General features: G+C 35.1%; 2 protein-coding genes across 2 annotated transcripts in view; both read right to left on the reverse strand.

The window, feature by feature from the left end:
- Window positions 1–7,411: 7,411 nt before the first annotated feature.
- myf6 (myogenic factor 6) lies at window positions 7,412–9,367 on the reverse strand. The gene is made up of 3 exons (XM_088924113.1): window positions 8,779–9,367; window positions 8,437–8,533; window positions 7,412–8,154 (listed from the first exon to the last, which is right to left on the reverse strand). Exons 1-3 carry the CDS (start codon window positions 9,295–9,297, stop codon window positions 8,039–8,041), a joined length of 732 nt encoding a protein of 243 aa, XP_088780239.1. The 5' UTR covers window positions 9,298–9,367; the 3' UTR covers window positions 7,412–8,038.
- Window positions 9,368–15,520: 6,153 nt separating this feature from the next.
- LOC148829314 (phosphatidylinositol phosphatase PTPRQ-like) overlaps window positions 15,521–22,903 on the reverse strand; it is a 90,027-nt gene continuing 82,644 nt past the window's right edge. The window contains exons 52-59 of the mRNA XM_088923767.1: window positions 22,514–22,604; window positions 20,765–20,841; window positions 19,005–19,139; window positions 18,789–18,914; window positions 18,531–18,679; window positions 17,755–17,890; window positions 17,180–17,303; window positions 15,521–16,034 (exon numbers count right to left, since the gene is read on the reverse strand). Coding sequence (XP_088779893.1) covers window positions 15,997–16,034; window positions 17,180–17,303; window positions 17,755–17,890; window positions 18,531–18,679; window positions 18,789–18,914; window positions 19,005–19,139; window positions 20,765–20,841; window positions 22,514–22,604 — 876 coding nt within the window. The 3' untranslated portion in view covers window positions 15,521–15,996. The remainder of the gene's footprint in view (window positions 16,035–17,179; window positions 17,304–17,754; window positions 17,891–18,530; window positions 18,680–18,788; window positions 18,915–19,004; window positions 19,140–20,764; window positions 20,842–22,513; window positions 22,605–22,903) is intronic.

Raw genomic sequence — 22,903 nt, forward strand, 5'->3', positions numbered from 1 at the left:
TTGATCATGAATGAAAATATAGCAGCACATCTTTTTTTAATTTTAAGACAACACACATGGCTCAAGTCTGAAATAAAGATGACAGACAAATCGTACTTGATGTGGCTTTGCCAATTAAGTCAGCACAATAATTACCACGCATTGCGCTGACAGCCTGTAAGGATACAAAGAGGATATTTCGCACAACGTGTTAAAACGTTTGGCTGTTTCCAGCTATGGGAACTCGGCACACCTAAGAAAACATTGTAGTACCTGCCTCTGAATTACAGGCCGAGTTTGTATAGTAGACAGCTGAAGAAGACATTGGGGTATGCCTGTACAATGAGGCTGCCAGAGAGATCAAAGGCAATTGACTGTGAACTGCCCTGACAACGAGAAAAGCTGCTAGCTCCTGCTGATGATGCCCAAGATTGAGCAAGCATATGGTACTGTGGTATTACCCTTCCATATTACAACATTTACCCAACCCGCCCCCCTCTTTTTTAACATTAGCCTTTTTTACAATGTTTAAAATGCAGTAAATACAGCAATCTATGGAGTTACAGTAGAAAGTACCATTTTAATTGTAGAAAAGATGATAAATGAGTAGATAGGCTTGCCAGTACCGCTAAACAAATTCAGCACTAAACCTGCTGTGTCTCCACATTCTGCTCAGTCTCCTGGTTTATCCAAGGCAGGGGAGAAGAATAAACACCAGCAGTCTAATCAGCATAGCTTGTTTTAAGCTCTTGGGAACACAGGAGTTTGTTTGCAGCACAGCAAGGCCAGGGTTGTAAAGGGTCAGGGGCTGTGTTAAGTAGGGGGCAGGAGGGCTCTTTAATGTTCAGCCTCTGAGGTATTAAAATCCACTCTCCCCATGTAGCCTGCATTACCACTTTCACAGATCCCTGTATCACGGCATGGCTCGCATTCTGTTTTTAAATGCCTTTTCCTGACATTAGAAAAGCTTTTGAAATGTCCAAAAGAGCATTATACCTTTCAGGATATAACCCACTCTGTTAAAGAAGGTAACAGCTATACCCTTTTCCACAAAGTATTTTTAGGAAAACCTTTCAATAGTAAAGACTATACTGTAAGTGTCTCAGTGCTGAACAGCTCAATAGCCTTCAAGTTCCACAGTTGTGTCCTTTAAGAATAAGGTAGGAGGCAGATTTCCAGAAGGGAAGGGAGTCTCTATACCCTTGTATGCTAACACTGCTCACATAATGTAATTGTCTTTCACATTAGGCTCTGCTGTTGATGCTATTGCATTTTTGTTTTGTTTAGGTTTTTGTAACTTCCAGGGTTAACAGAGATAATGTATTTCATCACAAGTTTTGCTTCAGGTCAGATCACAAGCCTAGAAGCAGTGATTGGCAACACCATTTGTCTGGCACAGAATTGAACCACACTGCCAACTAAAACTTTGTGGAGAATGGTGTTATTGCTGGATCTGTATGAAATTCCAATAAATCAACGTTTAGGGCATCTCTTTCATTTAAGCCATGGGTGTCAAATACCAAAGAGGAATCAGGCTTGTTTTCCACACAGGCTCTTACTTCCATAAATCGGTAAAATTATTTGATTTAAGAAGAGGATAGGAACATTTCTATCCTGCTTGGAAAAAAAAGAAATGTTTGCTAAAATACATTAAATCAGGTGAGTTATTTAAATAATCACCTTTAAAAGACATGCAAAAATATTTCTAGTGAGACTAAATGGTGTTCTTAAACAGACGTCTGAAAGGAGGCCAAATTTTACATCTTGCCCGCTTCCGCTCTCCTACACACAAATACCTCACCTCTAAGCATACTTTTAGCTTTTTTCTTGCACATTTTCATCCTTTACAGCTGCTCCCTGGCTCATTCCTCATTAAGAGAGAGAGTTCCCATCAGCCTCATTCTCATGGGCAGACTGCCAACCAGGTGAGTAATGCCACATAAGTTTCTACACATTTTGTCTCTATGTCACATTTGTTAGGATTTAGCTGAACTATTGAATTAGCTAATACAGTACATAGTTGGAGGGCTTAAATATGATCACAATTCAGAAGACCATACAGGCACTGCTGAAGTCTGATGTCTCACTTCCTAAACTCACAGGTTTTGTCAGTAATGTAACATCAATGTATGCTCTGGTGGGAGGAAGTGTCCTGATAATATTTTTGCTCTTCAGATTCTTTTTCAATTTTGATTTTTTTAACTTTTGGGTACTAAAAGGCTCTTTTTATAGATCAGACTCTTCTTTCATGACAGTATCCCAACTGATATACAGTACCAAGTACAGGTATTTAAAACACCTTCAAGGATGGCCTAGAATTTCATAAAGAACCTCCGTGATATTGCAATGTTCCAAAAGAAACTGCAAAAGGAAATCTAAATAGCTATTTATACCATTCCCAGGAAATACTAACACATTTTACATAAAAATTATATGTCCTAACTGAGATGAAAGCATATCATAATTAGCCAAGTTTAGTCAAAATAAATAGAAGACTTCTCAACAGTTAATTAATACAGGTGGAATTCTGGAAGCCCAGAACTTAACCAGAAACGTCTGGGTCTGGATTTATCAAATGTGACTCAAAGCTCAACAGTTTAATCGCTGTTAAGTAGAAAATCACCTTCATTAGGTTCAAAGCTGATAACTTCGCACCCAAATCCCTTGGAAATAGACTGGGATTACATTACTGCCTGCTTTTTCATGACAATATTATTGTTTTTTTGAGAGAAGGTTAAGAAGTCGATGTTGACTTGGGATTTAGACTCAGGTAAAGATTATCATTAATAATATCAAAAGCAAACACTTAAATTGCAAACACATTTAGGGAAATAAATGAAAAGCCCTACAACTCAGACTAAGCAACTTCAAACTTTGCACTGGTTACATGAGGGGGGTATGGGAGATAAAACATTCTTCAAAATTATTCATTAAATTGTCATTATACTGCATAATATCTGATTTCATGAAGTGCTGAGGGTGACTCAGAAATAAGAAAGAAGACCCATATCGCTTTGAAGTATGCTATTTTCAATCTGTTATAATTTATCAGGCTTTAATTAAGTTTGACAAATATCTCATTCTATTAGAAAAGAAAGAGGATAATGTGCATGAGTCATTGTGATATTGTAATCTCTGTCTGCATATTCAGACAAAGATAATTCTATAGCCACAGACCAATTTTACTTTGTAACAAAACCTTAGACTTTAACTTCTGCTTTTCTGAATAGACCCAGATGCCCAACACATTTGTTTAGATATCAACTACTGTAAGAATTTATGTAGTAAATGTTTCTTGCAATATATGATTGCATTACATTCTTTATAAGAAGAAATACCTTTAACTGAAACATAAAAGGATACTATTTTGATGTCTGCTATTTTGGATATCTGTTTAATTTCACATTTCTTCCCACAGTTAACCTCCATAAATTGTTTTGTCCCTGTCAATACCATTTGAAAGATCCAAATTATGATCTGAAACAATTATAAAGGAATGTGCATTTATTAAATTACACTCAATACTAATATTGTTGCTTTTATTTGTAAAGATAAACTAAGTAATTTTTTTCAATCATTAGTCATTTTGAATGTAAACCAATGTGAATTAAGCACCAAAAATAAGTACTTTTACTTTAAATTAAAAAATGGCCGTTTTATTTACTGTGAATTTGGAATCATAAGGAACTGGAGTTTTGTCAGTCCTTGGCTCCCTTCATTTGCCTCTCAATTTTGCACGTTTCCCAGTTCCTTGCTGATGAGAAGCAGCCCTCTAACATAATGTTGCCATTCTTAACAGTAGGTAGGGATGGAGCTGACTGGTTGATACACTGTGTTGGGGATTTTACAGATATCACACATTGCATAATTTGACAGAAAAACATAAACATAAAATTTAAGACCAAAAAGATCTAATTTTGTTTTATCTGACCACAACAGCTTTTGCCACATATTTGCAGTGTCACTTACAATAAACAATTCATTGCAAAACCTATATGGGATTTGAGATGGGAGGAGGGTTTCTATATTGGCTTCCTTCTTGCCAGTCTGCCAAGAAGGCCAGATTTCATTCATACAGTAAAACATTTTTCCCATTTCAGTCATTCAAATGTAGCTTTCCTCTGTAGTTGTTTTCAAAAATCGATGTTGGCCTCACAGTAGCATCCCTAACCAGTTTTCTCCTTGACCAGCTTTAGGAACAACCTGATTTGCACAATGTCTGGGGTCCCTTCACTTATATAGTGTTGACCTTGCCTTACTCAAAGAAATATTAAGGGTCTTCATAATGCCTTCATACACTTCTCCTAATATATGCCTTTATGCAACTTTTTGCCTGAGTTGTTTTGTAAGCACCTTGGTCTTCTCTGTTAAACCTTTGCTTGAAATTCGCTACCTGACTGAGGGACCTTACAAAAATAGGTGCATTCCTTCTGAAATCATGTGAACCACTATTATTGCAGACAGAGACCCCCAAACCATTTGTGTGGCTCGTTCAGGTTATTTTGTGCACCTGAATTAATTTAAGTTTGCCACAGCTGTCCATTTCTATTTTTTATTGCCTACTTTCTTTCTGCTTCTTACGTTTCTGGTTTGAATGTGTGTAGCTGATTGTGTATATTGTAGCGCCACCTCAGGTCAGCCCCCCACCGTTGGGGACTCGAACCCCGGCCTCCGATGTCACTCAACAGGGACCCAGCCACTTGAGGTAAAGGGAAATCTCCCGTCAGCTCCGCGGCTGCGGTCCCTGCTATTCACAGGGAAGGGCAGTGACGTCACCGTGCTGGTAAGCCGGCTATCACAACCAATGGTGGCCGTATGCATTACAATATTATAAATTTGAACTGCCACCTCAAGGTGTCATGACTGTGAGCTTTAAAGTAACAAACTGTGAAGACTGTGCAAGGATCTGCATGCTTTTGCAAGGCACTGAATGTCTCATAACCCTCCTCATTCTTATGCCTCACAGACAGCTTTGCACTTGATGTAGTCTCCACTTTGGTGATGTCAACTTGATATAAGGGCTTCTTACCTGCCTGCCTATGTTCTTTTTCAACCAGGCAGATGGTGCACGCATGGCAAGAAGCCAGAGATGCTGTGGCTCATATAGAGGCATAGAGTTGACAAGAGGTGACCAGGTCAGTCTGCTAGGACATACACGCAGGCAAAGATCTGAGGAGATGTTGGGTTTCTCTCACAGCAGGAAAGCTTTCCTGATGTTGAATATGTCATCGGCAGGACAGTCAATGAAATATTTAGAACAAGATAGGCTAGAAATGCCATGTAGTCACAAATAACTTGTGTGGACGCTGCAACAGAAAATAAGGACAACAGAACCACTGCTTATTTTAATTCTGGCTAGAGAAGTAAAGCATAGGAAAGACAATTGGCTAATCAAACTAAATTGTGGTGGAAATTGTTTGCATAAACCCAAGAAAAACTATTTCCATGTTCATTCAGTCATTTTAAACAACTATTTCAACATGAATAGCAGAAATATTTTGACCTAGTGTTTAAAATTTGAACAACCGGTTTTTGACTAGTAAGTGAAACCTGAAGAGGAAATTGTAATAATAAAGTTAATTTGAATAACTGTCCTCCACCACTTTGATTTTCTTAGGATCCATCTTTTGTTTATCATGTGAACATACCAAAGGAGAGAGATACATTAACAATGATGTGACACCGGGATAATTTTACTAAACCTATTTACCACTCTCTTGCTGAACCTTCTAAATCTCCTGAAAAGAAAACATAACATCCTCATCATCTGTTGTTTTTCACAAGTATTTTGTACCACTTCAAGTACTCAGAATCTTCAGAGTTATCTTATATATTCTCTACGAGAGCAGCAGACACGATGAGAAATTAAATAATAAAGAACGCAATCAAGATACTTCTTTAGGGGTTGTTGTTCCACCTACGGCAAAACTGATCATTAAATTAATGAAACGTCCAAAAATGAATTATTTTTTATAATTGCTCTAAGCAGCAAGTCACTGTAACAGGGGAATTGGGTTACACACACATTACAAGTGGGTACAAAGAGGCATCTGAGGTTATTTTTGGGACAGTGTCATTTTACGTCTTTTAATAGCCTTAAATTTGGGATATGCTGGGAGCTTCTTTAACAAACGTCAAAGCAGTACAGTACTTCTTGTCAGCTGTAGCAAACTCCATGAAGCAGACTGCTAATTGAAACACTTGTAACCATCAAAATGATTAACAAAGTGCAGCTATATAAAAAAGTATATGTATGTTGTGTGCAAGAGAGAAAAACAAAGATTAAAAGAAAAATGGATTAATGAATCTATCAGGCTGTATTTTATGAGAAGTAGGGGTAATGAATGAAGGCTAATGTAATTGCTATTTAAACAAAATTCTGCTCATTTCATTAAAAATTGTTTTGTAAAAATGTTCTGTGGCACAATTTTGGTAAATTGTAATATAGTAACTTTGTATGGGATTTTGCAAAATGAAGCTAAATTTACAAATATAAACTTTGAATGTACATCTACAGGTAGCTTGGTACTATGCAGACATTCACTGTTTCAAGACTTCCTAAAACTGCCTATTCGTATTTGACAGATGCTATTTTCATGAGAGAAAAAAGAGGCATTTACTGCCTATCATAATCAATAGCCACTCCATAAATGATTTTCATGACTTAAATGTAATGACATATATTATTTCAGTATTCAAATTATTCCCAGTGTCATTGTTTTTTTAGCACAAATCAGTTTTAACCCTCAAGTGACTTACACATTGGATTCGTTTTTTTTTATTTGGTTATACATTAAATCATCATGTGCTGGTTGTCCTATGACATTCCATGTGTCTCTAATTTCGGAAAGTTACGGATCACTCTTCTTTAAAATGTACCCCAGTAGAACTCCAAATTGTAGCAGAAATACCATTTTAATATAAATACATTTCTACAATTTAAGTCATAATGAATATATTTTATATATTTTAATTAATATATTTTATTTTTGTTGTTTCGAAACTAAAGTTAAAAACACAACCTGACCCAAAATTAATTTTGAAATACATAATTATAAAGCTTCTATAATTCATGTGGCCTATTAATAAATGTTGCTTATAATCATGAAATTTGAATTGTTTTTATTTAGGTCTTCTTATGCCTTGCAGCATATATATTTTATTATTAAGCACAATTCCTTGTATATTTAGTGAAAGCCTAAACTTTGATGAACGTCTAAAATAAAATATTTGCATGTGAGTGAACAATTGAACAAAAGAATTGCTCAGAGTTTTAGGATAGGTCGTGATGTAATTCTCACACCCAATAACAGTAGGCGTTCGTTTTGGTTTAGCAGTAATGTTTAATATTTTAATTATGGGGCAGGGGGTGTAGATTGAAGGGTGTCATAAATGTCCCCCAAGAATAAAAACTAAAGCAAAGAGTATTTCACTTGACGTTATTTTATTTTTTATCTTAATTATATAGTTCTACAAACAATGAAATCGATAAATGAAATCAATAAAAAGCAATAAATATCTTACCCTGAAATAAAATGTCGGACTATTCGTTTTTAATGGAATCTGAACTGTATTTGCAAAGTTAACCAATACTCGGGTATCTCTATAAACTTTATACAGTACAATATTCTCTGCATATTAAACCTTGAAACATTATGAACTTAGTTCAGACGATGCATTAGGCAAGTACCAGGAGTAGAACTATAAAATGTACAAACATAATTACTGATAGTAATTTTTTATTTAGAGATAATACTAGATTTTTTAAATACAAAATAATTTAACCTGTTAATTACAAAATATGAATAAATTAATATTTACAGCAGTCTCTCGTTAAAAAGTTAAGAAAAAAAGACCATTCGGTTTTAACTATGAATCATATGGGGAATGAAAAGCTATCATGAAAGTTTCAATATTTAGATATACTGTTTAAGCAGTAGCGCTGGCTAACAGACTCACAAGTCGAAAGTCACTGCCGTCGCAAATGGAAAAAACTCGTAAGTTTATGAAAATACTGTATTGGAAATGTGAAAAAGCGGCTGTGCCTCAGAAAAAAAACTTATTTTTCAGAGGCATCTTCGCTGTAGGTTGTTTTTCGTTCTTCACTTGATATACTGTCCACTATGGAAGAGAGACGACGGAGACTGGTTGAAGCTGAAGACTCAATACCGGATCCTAATATAAAGGGGGAAAAAAACACATCCAGTTCTTGGACTTAACCTAAAATATTGTCACGTGTGAACTTTTATTTTTCATTCTGTACATTTAGGTAGCATGCAGAAAATCTCTTATATTGACATAAATACAGTATATAATAAATAAAGATACAAAATAGGCTTATGGATTTTAAGCCTTTTAAATGTTTTTCTGTTTTGTTATTTTCAGTTAAGGTTTTCATTATGGATAGAAACCATAGTCAGGTTCTGTATAAAGACAGATGATGTGCCCTTCACCCACCTTCTCTTTGATTCATTGATGATAAATTGGAATGGTCAGAAATTGTTTGCCAGTTGTAATGACAAGTGTTTCTTCCATAGGACTCCACGCTGGAAACCTAAAATAAATGTATATATAACATTTTTCTGTTAAACATCTTACAACAGCCTTGCTTGCAATTTGTCTTCATGTAGCGCACTATGGTAAAATAACATTTGACACCCCACTGCGAAGAGGAGAAAAATTGCACAGCACAAATCTATTTTAACTTCAAGGGGGAAAGTAAAGGCAAATATGTTTACATTCATCACACTTTTCTAAAGGCAAAAAGAAAATATGAAGATAGAGGTCTGCAGTGCTTACATGATGTTCTTTAAGATTATAGTTAAAAGGGTCATTTTCTTGCGTTTTCTCCTGATGATCCAGATTATGTAAAATGTCCTGAAGTTTCTCAATATACTTTATTGCACTGCGTAGAATCTCCACTTTGGGCAGTCTCTGACTTGGGTTTGGCACCGTCTTTTTCTTTAACGCTTCAAACGCTTCATTGATCTTTTTGAGCCGCCTTCTCTCTCTGAGAGTTGCTGCTTTCCTTCGGTCTGTTGGGGCGGATTTCCTTTTACACGTCTTGCAAGCCCAGATCAGACACTGTCCCTCACAGTGTGGTTGGAGCCCCGGAGGTGCTAAGACATGCTCTTCCCCGCTGCTGTCACAACCAGTCTCGGATGGAACCTGATCCTGTCCTGGAGATAAGGGACTATCACTCCCTTGGTACAAAGGAGACACTCCAGTAATTTCCAAATTCTGCAACGGTCCACTGTCCCCATCGAGATAGCGCAAATCGTTGAAAAAATAAGCGTTGGTCTCAAAAAGATCCATCATGGTGCTTTCACCTTTGTGGCCTGTGTGTTCAACTCAAGTGCTGTAAACCAGAAGTGCAACTCCGACGATAGCATTTAAATAGCCCAATGACACAAGTCACACGGCTTATATATAGCAGGTGAAATTCAATCCATTTGGCTGTCGCAGTGCATCAAACTCCAAATCTGATTTCAATGAGCCTCTTGGGGTACTATAACCAATACAGCATAAGTCGCGTAAAAAACAAATACGTTAACACCTCTCAATGAAAGGTGAAACTTAACTTCGAACACGACAGGTGCCCCTAATATTTATTTCACAGATGAATGGCAGCATACTGTGCTTTTGTGGGGACATACCAAGCAATGGCTGCTGTCGAGTTATCTGTTGCTCCAGAATTTAAATTGACGATGGGGGTATTTAAAATTTAAAAGTACTGTCAGTTGTGAAGGTCTAGAAGCATGAAGTGTTTAATTTATCTACATATATTACTGCAACCCCACTGGATTATGCAAGTTTGTACAATTTAACAGCAACTCAGATTATGACACAAAGTAGCTTTGTAAATTAACATATATGTTCATATACGTACAGTACATGCTCATGTGTATTCACTGTACTGATTAATTTACCGCTATACACGTTACCTCCACACATAATTTTAACACAATACAATCTTCTGGCGTGATACAAACATACAGCACTTTCACACACAAACAAATTCGTAAAGGGAGACATCTAGTCTCCCGAAAAGTAGAATACACCTGTTGCCCTCTGTACAGAATGTGCACTATAAGATTTATTAATAAAAACTAACATACACATAGCTAGTATTTATGACTGTATTTACGATACTGTATGTGGAACTTCAAACGCAAACAGGGCCTCGTGACTGCTGTCAAATATATTTTAAAGGGGACATACCCTGTGCGCATATATCTCAGAGTCAAAAAAGTTATTCCCCGTGTGTGTGGTGTGATGTACAGTATTTATTCATGTAATTTGTTATAGAAAATAAATAAATAAGATAATTAAAAAAGGCAAAATATCGAATAAATATAAATAGCGAAAAACGTTGCTGTTGGTAATGAAAATATTTTCTACTTAATTGTAATGGTTTTGTTAAAAATCCAGTGATGCAAATGCTCCTGAAAGGTTGGGATTTAGGCATTCTAAATTCATGGCAAGACATTAACATTTTTGACACGTTTTGTGATACTAGGAGAGACATTTCAATTCATCCTTTTAACAGATGTACACACATTAAATACATGTATGTGTTAAGTATGTTTTAGAAAATGATACTAAGATATAACTACATTAAAAATCCCAATCTCACAAGTGAATTTTGCAGCAGAATTGTGTTAATGATTCGTTTTGGTTATGACAGTATCATACAGAAAGTTCAACAATGTCCACTGGAGTATACAATGCTCTGCTCTCAGCTGCAATGTTTTTAGAACTTTGCCACAATGACATTTGGTTGGGATTGTTTTAATTTACAGTAGATGTACAAGTCTGACACTGGAATTGAAGTAAAAGCTAATGCTGATATCCTCTCCATATCAGTGACTGTTACCATAGAGGGCAGGATGGTGGCTTCTCACTGTCTCACACTCAATTTCAGAGTGCTGTGCCCCCTATGCAGTTTTAATGTTCCTTGTGTGTTTGTTTTAGTTGTCTTGATTATTATGGATGTTCACAGTCCACAGAGATGCTGTCCACTTTAATTAATGTCTTAAGATCAATAAATGGTTCCAGATAAGAGACTTTTAGTCTGTCCAGCCTGTTAAGAAGCTAGTACTTAATTGATACAGGATCTCATCCAGCCAAGGAAACAAGCCAGGGTATCAGCTTCATTGACATGGATCCCTATGTTACTCCAAACATATACAGTATGTTTGTGGGAATGTTTGTGTGTGACTCACTGCGATGGACTGGCATCCTATTCAGGGATGCTCCCTATGTCTGCTGGGTTAGGCTCTGACTTACCATAACCCTCCAAGGACAGAGTAGTTGCTGAAAATAGGTGGGTGGATGTTAAAAGAGAACATTTCCTGAGACCTCAGTTGTGGTTCTTACTGAAATGTATTCATAGATTAATTTATAATTATGATGCACATTTCCTTTCACCCCTTTTGTGTATATTGACCTTGCACCTTGCATCTCCTTGTTTGTATACAATGTCATCCCAGTCATAAGTAATGAAAGTAATGGCATTATTTCTTAAAGAAAATAATGGATTCATTTATTAAGCTTAGTATACAGCATATAATTCGTTCAATTCTATTTGAAATTATTCCTCCTTTAAATTTGCTAAACACCTTAATTCTATATAATATTACTTAAGATGGGTAGCACAGAGGTGCAGTGGTTAGCATTGCTACCTCTGCACTTCTGGCTCTGAGTAAGTTCCAGATCTGGGGTGCTATCTGTGAGAAGTTTGCATGTTCTCCTCGTGTTTGTGTGGGTTTCTTTTGGATGCTCTGGTTTCTTCCAAAAGTTTAAGAATGTACTTGTATGTTAAATAGCTTCTGGGAAAACTGGCCCTGGTGTGAATGTGGTGGTGTCTGTGTGTGCCCTGTGATGGACTGAATACCCTGCGCACGCTGCATGCTGAGATGAGCTCCAGCACCCCTGCGACCCTGAATTGGAAGACGTAGTTAGAAAATGGATGGATGGTAGTTACGATTTAGATGATGCCAATGCTTACATCACCAACCCTGTAGCCATGTACACTGTACATAATTAGAACTTCCTTTCTGCCTCTTGCTAGTTCAGATTAGTGTTCAATAAATGTATAAGAGGCATCGGTGACAAATATGTTTAACAAACAATATTATCACAATTAATGAAGCAATAAATGGATCCACTTTGCTAAGGCCTACAATGCTACACTCCAATTAGCTTAGCGTTTTCTTGAAGTAATTTATTTCAAAGTCTGGGTTTAAAGCCCATACCACCTTGCAAAGCAAACAGTGGAGAATGGCTATGTCAGGATTCCATTTCAAATCTCCAGTTACCTTGCTGTGGGTGGTTGTGAAACAGAGGCTCAAACAGCAGGTGCTCTAATGCCTGTGTCAGGCCCCGTAGTGACAAATGGATAACTCTGCATAAACATTCAAGTATTTTTCAGAGAAAACCGTGGATCGGAGGAGGGATAACACAACACACAGTTACAGTGTACACAACTAGAGGAACGATTTGTGTCAATGGGCCAGAGGACTGGAAATCTGACCTAACTGACTTTATTTTCATAGAAGCAGAGAGAAAAAGTTTGCTCAGGCCATCTTATATCTAAAAGTTAATGCCTCCAAATATATTTGAATGTCATTATGTCAAAGTTTCCATAATGCACAGGAAATATATTTTAAATAAAGGCTTAAAAATACATTTTCATGAATGTGCTGTTTCCTTGTTTTATTTATGTTTGTGTGAGATGTTAAATATGTCAGAATAATCTGCTTGGGCCAAATGCACTAAGTGTCATGCTTGGCTTGCAAATAGATAAAACATTGCCCTATGCGACTCGTGACCTCTCATTGCCCTGAGACCCATCCTCGCTCTATGAAAATTGCCCAGTTGGAACCATTAATAATCTTCTGAGCCTGTAATTTTGAAACACTACAGGCTTTTGACAACTGCCTGTTTAAGAGAACTGGGCTCTTCTGTATTTCTTCAATGGAACTATTCTGCAACATCAGCTGCTGAAGGGATTTCACAGGATTTTATGCAATCTCTCCAATAAGTCCGGCCTCTCTGAATACTGGATCCATTTGTAAATGGATTCTTGTACCACCGCTGTTGGCTTAATATGGAGCAGTGCAGCTAAAGAGAAGCCCAACAATATGTGCTTGTGTTGTGAAAACGTAGACACAGTCTGTTAATCTTTACTGACTTGAAAAGGCAAGATATGTGTCCTGTACTATCAAGTTATGGCAAGAGTTCTTTGAATTATATTTGTAATTGCTGAATTCATGCAGAAATATGAACTGCTACCACTGATAGACTAATAGAACACATTTTTTTTTTAGTATATTGAGTATTTACTTCCCAAGTATTTATTTTAAAAATTTATTTTAAAAAGAAAGGTATTTGGTTACCTATTTAATAATATTAATGAGTTAAGATTAGTTATGTCATTATTAAATCACAAATCATAATTAAAAAACATGAGACCTGAAGGAAGTAAAGGGAACAGGAATGGGAAGTAAAGTTACCAAGAAGATTGAAATATCTAATATACTGTACAGTAAAACAAAAAGAATGAAGTTAATTTGTTAATTGTAACAATTCCAGTTGTGAGCAGCGCCTAATTTAGCATGTGTTCAAAATGACAGAACATGTCTAGACATGTCTAAGACAGGAACACAATCAGGAAATGTTACATATTTTTTTCCTGTGTGTCCGTATGTGAGTTTCTATATGCATATACATACACATCAAGAAACAAAATATTATAAATTCATTTAAAACTGAACCTGTTATTATTATACACATTGTATACACTTCAAATGCCACATTTTATTCTTTTCAAGTATTCAGATTCTACAGCTCCTTACATGTGTCACGGTTAAAGACCTACAGGTAAAAAACATTAAACTGAGTTTGCTTTACACAATGATCTTAACATACAATGTATGAAAGTAAAACACACAAGTAAATACATTAAATAAACCCTTTAACATACTGTATACAGTATATTTTTCATTGTATTATTGTAGGAGAGTGAAAAGCGGCAACAATTATACATGGAAGCAAAATCTGTCCTGCTAATAAAATTATTATTTTATACAACATTGACTTATAAAGGAGGTGAAGCATGGTTATGTGTTCTGTTCTGTTCTGTTCTGTGTTCTGTGTTCTCAAAGACGGTTTTCCAAACTCATACATCAGAAAGACCACCGAAACTAAAATTATTCTGCAGCTAGGATCACACCTTCTCCCTTCCCTTAACGACAGACTACTGTTCTTTTAAATTTTCTCCATTCATTGGAAGTTTCATTTCACACCTCTCTGCACCCATTCTGACTTCACACCTCTTGATTGGCCTCTCTTTCTGTCCCCTGCTCCCGCCTCTCACTCCTCCTCCCTCCCAACCTTTGTTCTCCCGCTACTTTACCTTTGCCTACTGCCCTGTCTCTCTCACACCTGAAGAAGGCTCCACGGCCGAAACGTTGTGTTCTCTTTCTTCTTTTTTTCAGCATGGAATAAACCTATTACTTGTTCCTTTGAAGCATGGTTATAGTGTGTTGCTGAAAAACAGTATGAGGGGGTTGTGCTGATGTTTACAATATTAGCAAAAATAACTTATAATTATATAGTAAAACGACTTAGTAGATAATTATTCCTCTTTGCAATATTTGGACAGCCATCCTTCAAGCATTTTTAAATCAATAATCCCTATCTTCCACAGAGACTGTCCAACCTACACTAACACATCACCCACCATTAAACCCTAAGCCTTGGGTCATTCTCAAAAAGCATTGCTGTTAAAACCACAGACACTCGATCCCCAGAGATATCAGTCAGTAGTGAAGAACAGATTGATGCTACAATATGTATTTTATCAAATAAATACTCTTATATATGCATAATCCTTGCATTTTCAAATATTTATGAAGAGAGGTTCTAAATCATTTCATTTTTAGTCTTTGAGGGGCAATTAGCTTTTTTTCACACTACAGGGCATGTTTTGTGTTACTATGTATTTTAATTTGATCTATGTAACATCTACAGTCATGAATAATGCATTTGAAACAATTTAAACATTTGGTAAAATAAGCACCATACTGTATCAGTGAAATGTAATTAGTTGTTAAATATCTTTTCTTCAACTATGTTATTAAAAGCAATGACCACTTCTATTATACAAGCTGAGGTACAAATTGGTGTGTGAAAGCTGGTATCTTGAAATAGCCTTTATTATTACATATGGATTCTAATTATTACACACATAATATTATTGGAAATCGACATCAATTGTTCCTCGTGTCTTAGCAATTCACCGAATGGAATGTTTTCTTCTCTAAGACATCATAAATGCATGAGTAAGGGGAAAGGTCGAAGTAACTTGGACAGTAAGAGGTTGGTTTAAAATCTCCCGTGAGTCTCTGAAGAGCTACTGTGTGCTCTAGAGTGCTAGATAAATCTCCTCAGTGTCAAGGGTTGACTGTTCAGCTGTTAAGGATCATGATATACTCTGCCACAAAACACAATGCTTAGAATTCAGAGCAAAAGAACATGTACTTAAATAGGGTTTATTGAGACAGTACTGGAAGTAAACCACAAGAAATATCAACAATACAGAGGCCAAAATAACACTTAGTCTAAAGAAATAGAATCTTTACATCAAAAAACATATCAAGTTATATTCACCCAACATATACACACAAAACAAAATCCAGATTCAAAGACTTGTTTGGCTTGATTTATCATACAAAAAATACAATGATCTAAAGTAAGAAGAAAAGAGACTTTAAATTATCAGTGCAAGATTTTGCTTAAATGCAATCAACTTCATGTGCAAAAGATTTTCATATTGCTTATTGTCATTTGTGATCTACAGTGGGACTTGAAATAAAGGCACAGAGGTAAGCATAGCAATTCAGGGGAAAGCCTACTGTATGTACAAGGTTTTGGCCCCAGTGTCCAAACAAGTCCTTCCAACTTCATAATCTTTGATGAAAATCAGTTAACCTCATGAAATAATTATCAGAATTACATTGAAGTTTCTTCCCACTCAAGTTCAACATCACCTACAAGAGAAATATGAAGAGAGAGAGATATAAAGAGTTTGCATTGGAAGAAATCTTGTGCTGCATGCTGACTGTAGAACGCTGATGGAAAATTAATGTGATCATGCTCGATGGGATCAGTTTAACTTTTACAAAGTCTTCAACAGTTAGGGAAAATTGTAAAGCCTATAATACAAAATTTAAGCAACTACAATGGATTAACAATAAAGGAAACAACAAAGGCGGCATAACGGCATGTTTATCAACTAGGAATGTTTCCAAAATTCGTATGGTGGTATTTCCAGAGAACAGTGATCTTCCAGGTTGTTCATGTTTAACCTAAATTAAAAGTTTTCAATTCTTGAAAATGTTGAACTAGTTTTATTTTCTATGAACTATATCACACTAACACTAAAAACTAAATAAATTTACAACTGAGCCCAAACAATACATTTATACCTTACTTGTAGCAGTCTTTGAGAGATTATTCTTTCAAAGATTTACTGTATTCTTTTTATAGCACTAATACCATCAAACAGTAGTAAAAGGTAAAGGGAAAAAAAATTGAATTTTCATTACCACTCAAAAATGTCCCTAATACAGGTATTATTATAGCACTGGTAAAGGAATTTCTAATTTCTAGAAACTCTATAACAGAACAGATGTCCGGTTTAGTTCAAACAAATCATATTATATTGCCAGAAGTATTCAGTCACGTTCTGTTTTCATTTTATGGCCTGATAAGCACACTTTTAATAGGACAGGCAATATCTTCCTGGCCATGAGTTCAGCAGCAGAATTCTGTGAAGTGATTTAGCCTAAATCACATTGTTGAGGGCATATTTTAAAAGGACCATAATAGGTCTTTATTACTGCACTTCTTAATCCTAGCTTGTTGGTTAAAATATTTAGCATATAACTTGTAAGTGAAACTTAAAAGGCATATATAAGGGTTTTATGCCTTATAAAACGTAATTAATGCTGTGAAAACATTCCTACATTAGTTATCCAGTATTTTACTCTGTTTATTTCAGTTAATGTTGTGGGAATATATCATAAATCCAGTACACTATAAGATTATTCTTAAAGATAATTCAATGCATACTGTATGCACATACAATACACTCTAAAATACATTGTACATAATTTCAAAGGAAAATTGTCACCTTCCATGGCATCCAAAGAGTCCATCTTTTCAAGAGCTGAATAATTAACAAACCAAACAGACTGGCTGTTTCCTTTGCTTGAGAGCAGATCAAGTGTACACTGATGCAAAAACATGTACTGCGCCTGTACAGAATCCATTGGGAAAAAATGTAAAAGTTACAGCCTAGAAAGTGCTTTTTGATTCAGTTTTTAATTTAGAAAAGTGCTCATATTAAACTACTGTACACAAATCCCAAATATCATACAAGATCTCTTCAAATTACAGAGATTTTAATTTATTCAGAATGATCAAAGCACTTAACTAAAAATGGCTGTGCTCCTATTTTGCTGATTTTGTACACAGACTTTATACATTTTACAATACACAGTACGATACATAATACATTTTTATTTCCTCACATTTATGACACAATAAACATAATGTTATCCTTGCTATATTCTTTACCATATGTCAGAGAAAGTTAAATTTAGATGAACAATCTTTGAAACTAAACTGTTACTTAATATAGTGAGACAGAACGTTTAGCAATTAGGAATGGTTTATTGATGATTATCATTAAACTGTTTTTCTTACCAAGTTTTGTACCATACACATTCGCTCACTGCGTAGCTCTGCAACAAGACCATAAATGTCCACAAAATCATGGTCCCTCACATGCTGTATGAGGTGATCTAAAGCAATAAACACACCTGTTCTTCCAACTCCAGCACTAAAAGTAAAACACAAAAATGAGGATGTTATATATTAGAACACCCTTTATTAAATAGCATAATTTAGTCTCAACTTTTTTTTTACCTTTGACCTTCTAATATTTTATACTGTATATATTCACACACTTTTATATAACATGCTTTTGGTCAATATATATATTTATACAGTATAACCTTGAAAATCAGAAGTGGAAAGTTGGTTTATTGTGTCCTAATATTTTAAATAAGCAACTCTTTTCAAATGGTTCCTTTGAAAGCAAGGTGCTGTTCTTATCTGAAAAAAATCTAAAACTTTGATTTGAAAGGAGAATAAAATCTAATACATGTATATATTAAATTCCATTATCACCCTTACATAGTTTTGAGTAAAATCATTATTTTTTTAAAATAACCTAAAAACAGTTAACTTGAAGGGGTGCTTACTTTTTTCCCAATAATGTTTTGTGTATTTGAGTTGGGGTGACACCACTTTTTTTCTGACATTTTTGTTAAGTTTGTGCCTTTAGAACTTTTTCACATTTAAGTGGCATGCAACCAAAGTTTCCATTTTCATGGTCTAAACATTATGCATTTTTAATTGATTAATACTGTAACAGTATAGGTTAGACATACTTATGGAAATATTTTAGAATACCTTACCTGCAATGTACCACAATAGTTGTGTTATCATGGGCTCTGTTAGCGCGAATGAATTTAACAAATTGGATTAGTGCAGTGCTAGATTCAGGTACTCCATGTTCTGGCCAAGAGGTGAAATTGAAGTGATTTACAACCATGTAATCACCATGCTAGAAAAAAAAAGAAGCAGGGAGACTGGGATAGTAAAAACTACTGAAGAGAAAATTGTAATAAAAGATTCTTGGTGAAGTTAAAAAAAATTGGGGGTGAATAATTTACCCTTTCAACTTTCAGAACACGAATAGTCCAGTCTGGATGAACATCCTCTGCCAATTTGGTGATGACAATATCTCCAAACACAGTAACTGGCTTATTGTCTTCAGGCCAGTACTGATGACATCTGATCTAGAATAAGAGACACAATGTCATTATGAAATACAGAGGAAGAAAGACAAATTGGTCATGGGTTTGTTTCAGTATTTGTCCATGACTTACTCTGCCTTTCTCGAAACACTGTGTTAGCATGGCTATAGTCCTGGTTCTGGTCTCCCATATCATTCTCCAGAAATCTGCAACAGTGCCTGGTAATGGACCTTGAGTGGCTATGAACTCATTTGGACACAGATAGCCCTATGACAGAATGAAATATTTGGACAGAGTTAGAGTTAATACAGCCAATGGATTAATACTTCTGGCTTAAGAGTGTAAACTTTTAACTTTAATCATTAAAAACTACGGCTTGCTTACCTAAAGCCAGATAAATATGCTGACTAAACAGATCACACGCATACTATGCTTTAGAAGGACATCTACGGTAACTCAGTGTGCCATTCTTTTTCAAAGGTCATTTCAAAAGTGAAGGCTGACGGCAGGAAAATTCATGTCATTCCCTCGATATGACTGAAATGTAACTGGACTCCCTCTCCAGTTACAATGACAAAGTTAATAGTGATATTTGATCTATTGAAGGGTAAAGGGATGGGGGTAATGCAAAAAATAAAATTGGAGGCACTATACATTTAACACATTTTTCAGTCTTTACCAGAAATATAGTATGTGATAATGTCATAATGTCATTAATCATTATAGTAGTTCAGGTGGGTAGCTGCGTCAGCATGCATAGGCTGCAAAGGAACAAATAATAGGTTTATTCCTCTCTTCTCTTTTCTGCATGCATTAATCATTATATTTGTGAAAATGAAAATAAAAAGAAACTAAATTTTCAATTAAAACATATATAAACTCCTAAATGAACAGTATATAATGATGTTATTGTTTTTCACTAAAAAGTCTTTTAAAACCAGGTCTGTTTGTTCAACTTATTTCCTTCTTTCTACAACATTCTTAATAAACTAACTTTTACTGTCCTCCATCATGATGGGAGATTACATTTCAGAAGATAAAAATACACATGACAATACCCAGAATAATAGTTCTAGATATGACAGAGATGAGATGGAAAAACCCACACAGAAATCACAAGATACCTCTAGTGGAACATTCCACTCCCTCTCTGTCACCCATTATGGCAAGCAACATTTCTCGGGTGGCTTATGTCACTGTACAAATGAGACATTCTCATATACAATTCTAGAAACCCATATACAAGTTCTTCTTTGGTGTCCAACAAATTCTATGGCATTAAATAGAAAAATGTTCTAAATCTACTTCAGAAAAAAATTCTGGAAATCAGCTACTGTACATGTATTCTTGTAAAAAACTAGGCTTCTCAGTTGTGATGTTAATTTTACTGCCAGTGAATCTTATTATGCTACAGAACAGATACTACTGCAGGAAAAATACAAACAGTACTAGGTATCTAGTCACGTGCATATTTCTCTTCCTAAACATTTCTCTTCCTAAAGAACTTTTTAGCTTTTCAGACCAAAAAGCAGTACAACAGATGATATTATAAACTGTTAAACTTCCTTTTCTTTTTCAGTTACAGTATATTAATAGCTATACATGTGTACATTCATAAAGAGGTATGACGGCTTTTATTCTAGTCTATGGAGCTGATTAAAAGGCATTTAATGCTGACTAACTCAATGAAACCTCCCCAGACATTAGTGAATTTTAATAACGATGACTGAAGTAATTGTTTACTCTCAGGACCTCTCATTTTCTCAGTTTCTTAATTTCACTGTTTTGTCACATATCGTGCATTACCAAGCTTACAGAACTGTCACAATAAATTGCCAGCAGAACTTGGAGAAATTCTCTCATCTCCCCATCACTAATACGTTTATACTTACTGACACATAACTGGCATTGATGTAATCAGATCCTGGTACACCGAGCTCAGACATAAGTTTGACTCTGTTGTTGTTATCTGGGAAACAGTGAAATTATTATTCATACAGTGCAAACTGCTAACATCATGAAGATGTATTATGTTATGTTCTGTTCCACTTGAAGACATTCTTCACAGTATTCTTCACAAAATAAAGTAATTAAATGAGATTTGAAGAACTGACTTCAGAAATTCAAATGCAATATTTTTAAGGAATGTGAAAGTGCAATAATTAATGTCAAATAAGTTAACCTAAACACCATAGTTTAGTAAATATAGTTAATATAACTAGGATTTAGAAACAGGAACGTTTTATGCTTACAAGTGGAAAATTGATGTGAAAATGTAAAAAAAATTGTAACCTTAATGCTCTTACCAGTGAGGAAACTATCCGTAGGATGTTTTAAACTTATAACTGCTCATTTAATTGTTAGAACCTGCATTTTATATCATTTTAATTTATTTAACAATTTGTTTCTAACCTCTTTGTGACCAGATGTAAATAGACATTAAGGAACATTAATCTTTAGAGAAAAACAAAAGGCAGCTGCATGGTTTTCTTAATAGTAAAAACAATTTCATCAACTACTGTATTAGTTGTTCTCATAAGTGTGCATTTAGTGCCACAACACATATTACTTCTGAGGATACTGTGATATTTTATTATCTGTTAAAACATTATTGTAATATTGTCCATATGCACATTTACATTTCTTTATCAAATGATCATTTTGAATTTTTCACATATGATTTAATACATCTGTAATTATTTTTCTATGATTCTTTTCTTTGAATACAAATGTTACTGTCTGATGTACTGCTTAAAGTGAAATATCCTGATAACATACTGTACTATAGTATTACTTAGTTGTATCTATAAGCCATGTAAATAAATTGTTTTCCAAAGAACACCTACAGTATATGTCTCTTTTTAAAATGAATTAAAAAGCAGCAAGGTTTAACCTTAGTGCTAAAACCTTTGTCCTTGAATAAGATCAAGATGTGAGCGCGTCTCTAGATTGTTGATTGTTTGTGAAGTATTATGATTAGCAACTTGAATGTAGCTCAATTAACATGAGAAGAACAAAGTTCCTGCAGCCTGTAGTAGGATCTGTTTCTGAAAAAGGACCCAGGATCAGCACCACCAGCTGTTCAAAAAAGTTAATATCATAGAATGAAGTTACATTACCAGAGGAATGTCAGACACCCCTGATCTCACATCATAGCTAATGCTTACAAAAACAAAGGCATGTCTTCCCTTATTAACCAAGACCAGGACCACTGAAAACAGGAATAAGAGTCTTCTGCCTCCTATGATTTTATCTTATATCATAAACCTGTTCTCATATTTAGACAGTTTTTGGATGCTAACTTTTCAAGTATATTGTAGATGGGAAAAAAATGAATAAGGTATTTGGTCAACTTTTTTATAGCATATAAATGGCTAGTTTGGCTAATCCAAGTCTGGAATTATTTCCTCTCAGTCTAATTTACAAATTAGAATTTACAAATTTGCAAAAGAAGAGAGTAACAGTGATCAATTTCATATTCAGTCTGCAAAGCAAACTGCAGTCTGCTGTTTGTGGTGTATTGATTTTTGGCCTAACTTGGGAGCTGTTAAAGAGAATGTAGTGAAAGATTTTCACACACACACACCCCACACCCCCCCCCCCTTCCCCTGTAAACCTGATGCAACTTCAGCTAGACATACATGGCTTGATGTTTGTGAAGCGGTTCTTGGATCTGTTCCAGGGCAGGTCAGCATCTGATGTTGCAAGATCTAGAAGCAGTTTTGGAAGTTCCTAAAACAAATGTGAACAACAAAATTCCAGTGAGTGAAATCAGATATTAACAGCAGTAATGTTTTTTCTCAGATTTACTTTATTCTTGAAAGACCTTCAAAAGGCAAGCTGCATAATAATTACTTTCTCTCCCTATTAAACTTTATCACAATCTTGAAATGGTGGAAACAACATTAGTATACAGCAACATAATTCTTCAAATTCTTCAAAGTTCAATTAAACTTGGGAAGATGTTTTTTTTTCCTCTACTTATACAGTATGTAATTTAACTGGTTACTGTGATGTGAGACATCAGAAAC

This window comes from Atractosteus spatula, chromosome 8, assembly GCF_055471065.1.
Source record: "Atractosteus spatula isolate fAtrSpa1 chromosome 8, fAtrSpa1.hap1, whole genome shotgun sequence".
Classification (NCBI taxonomy): domain Eukaryota; kingdom Metazoa; phylum Chordata; class Actinopteri; order Semionotiformes; family Lepisosteidae; genus Atractosteus; species Atractosteus spatula.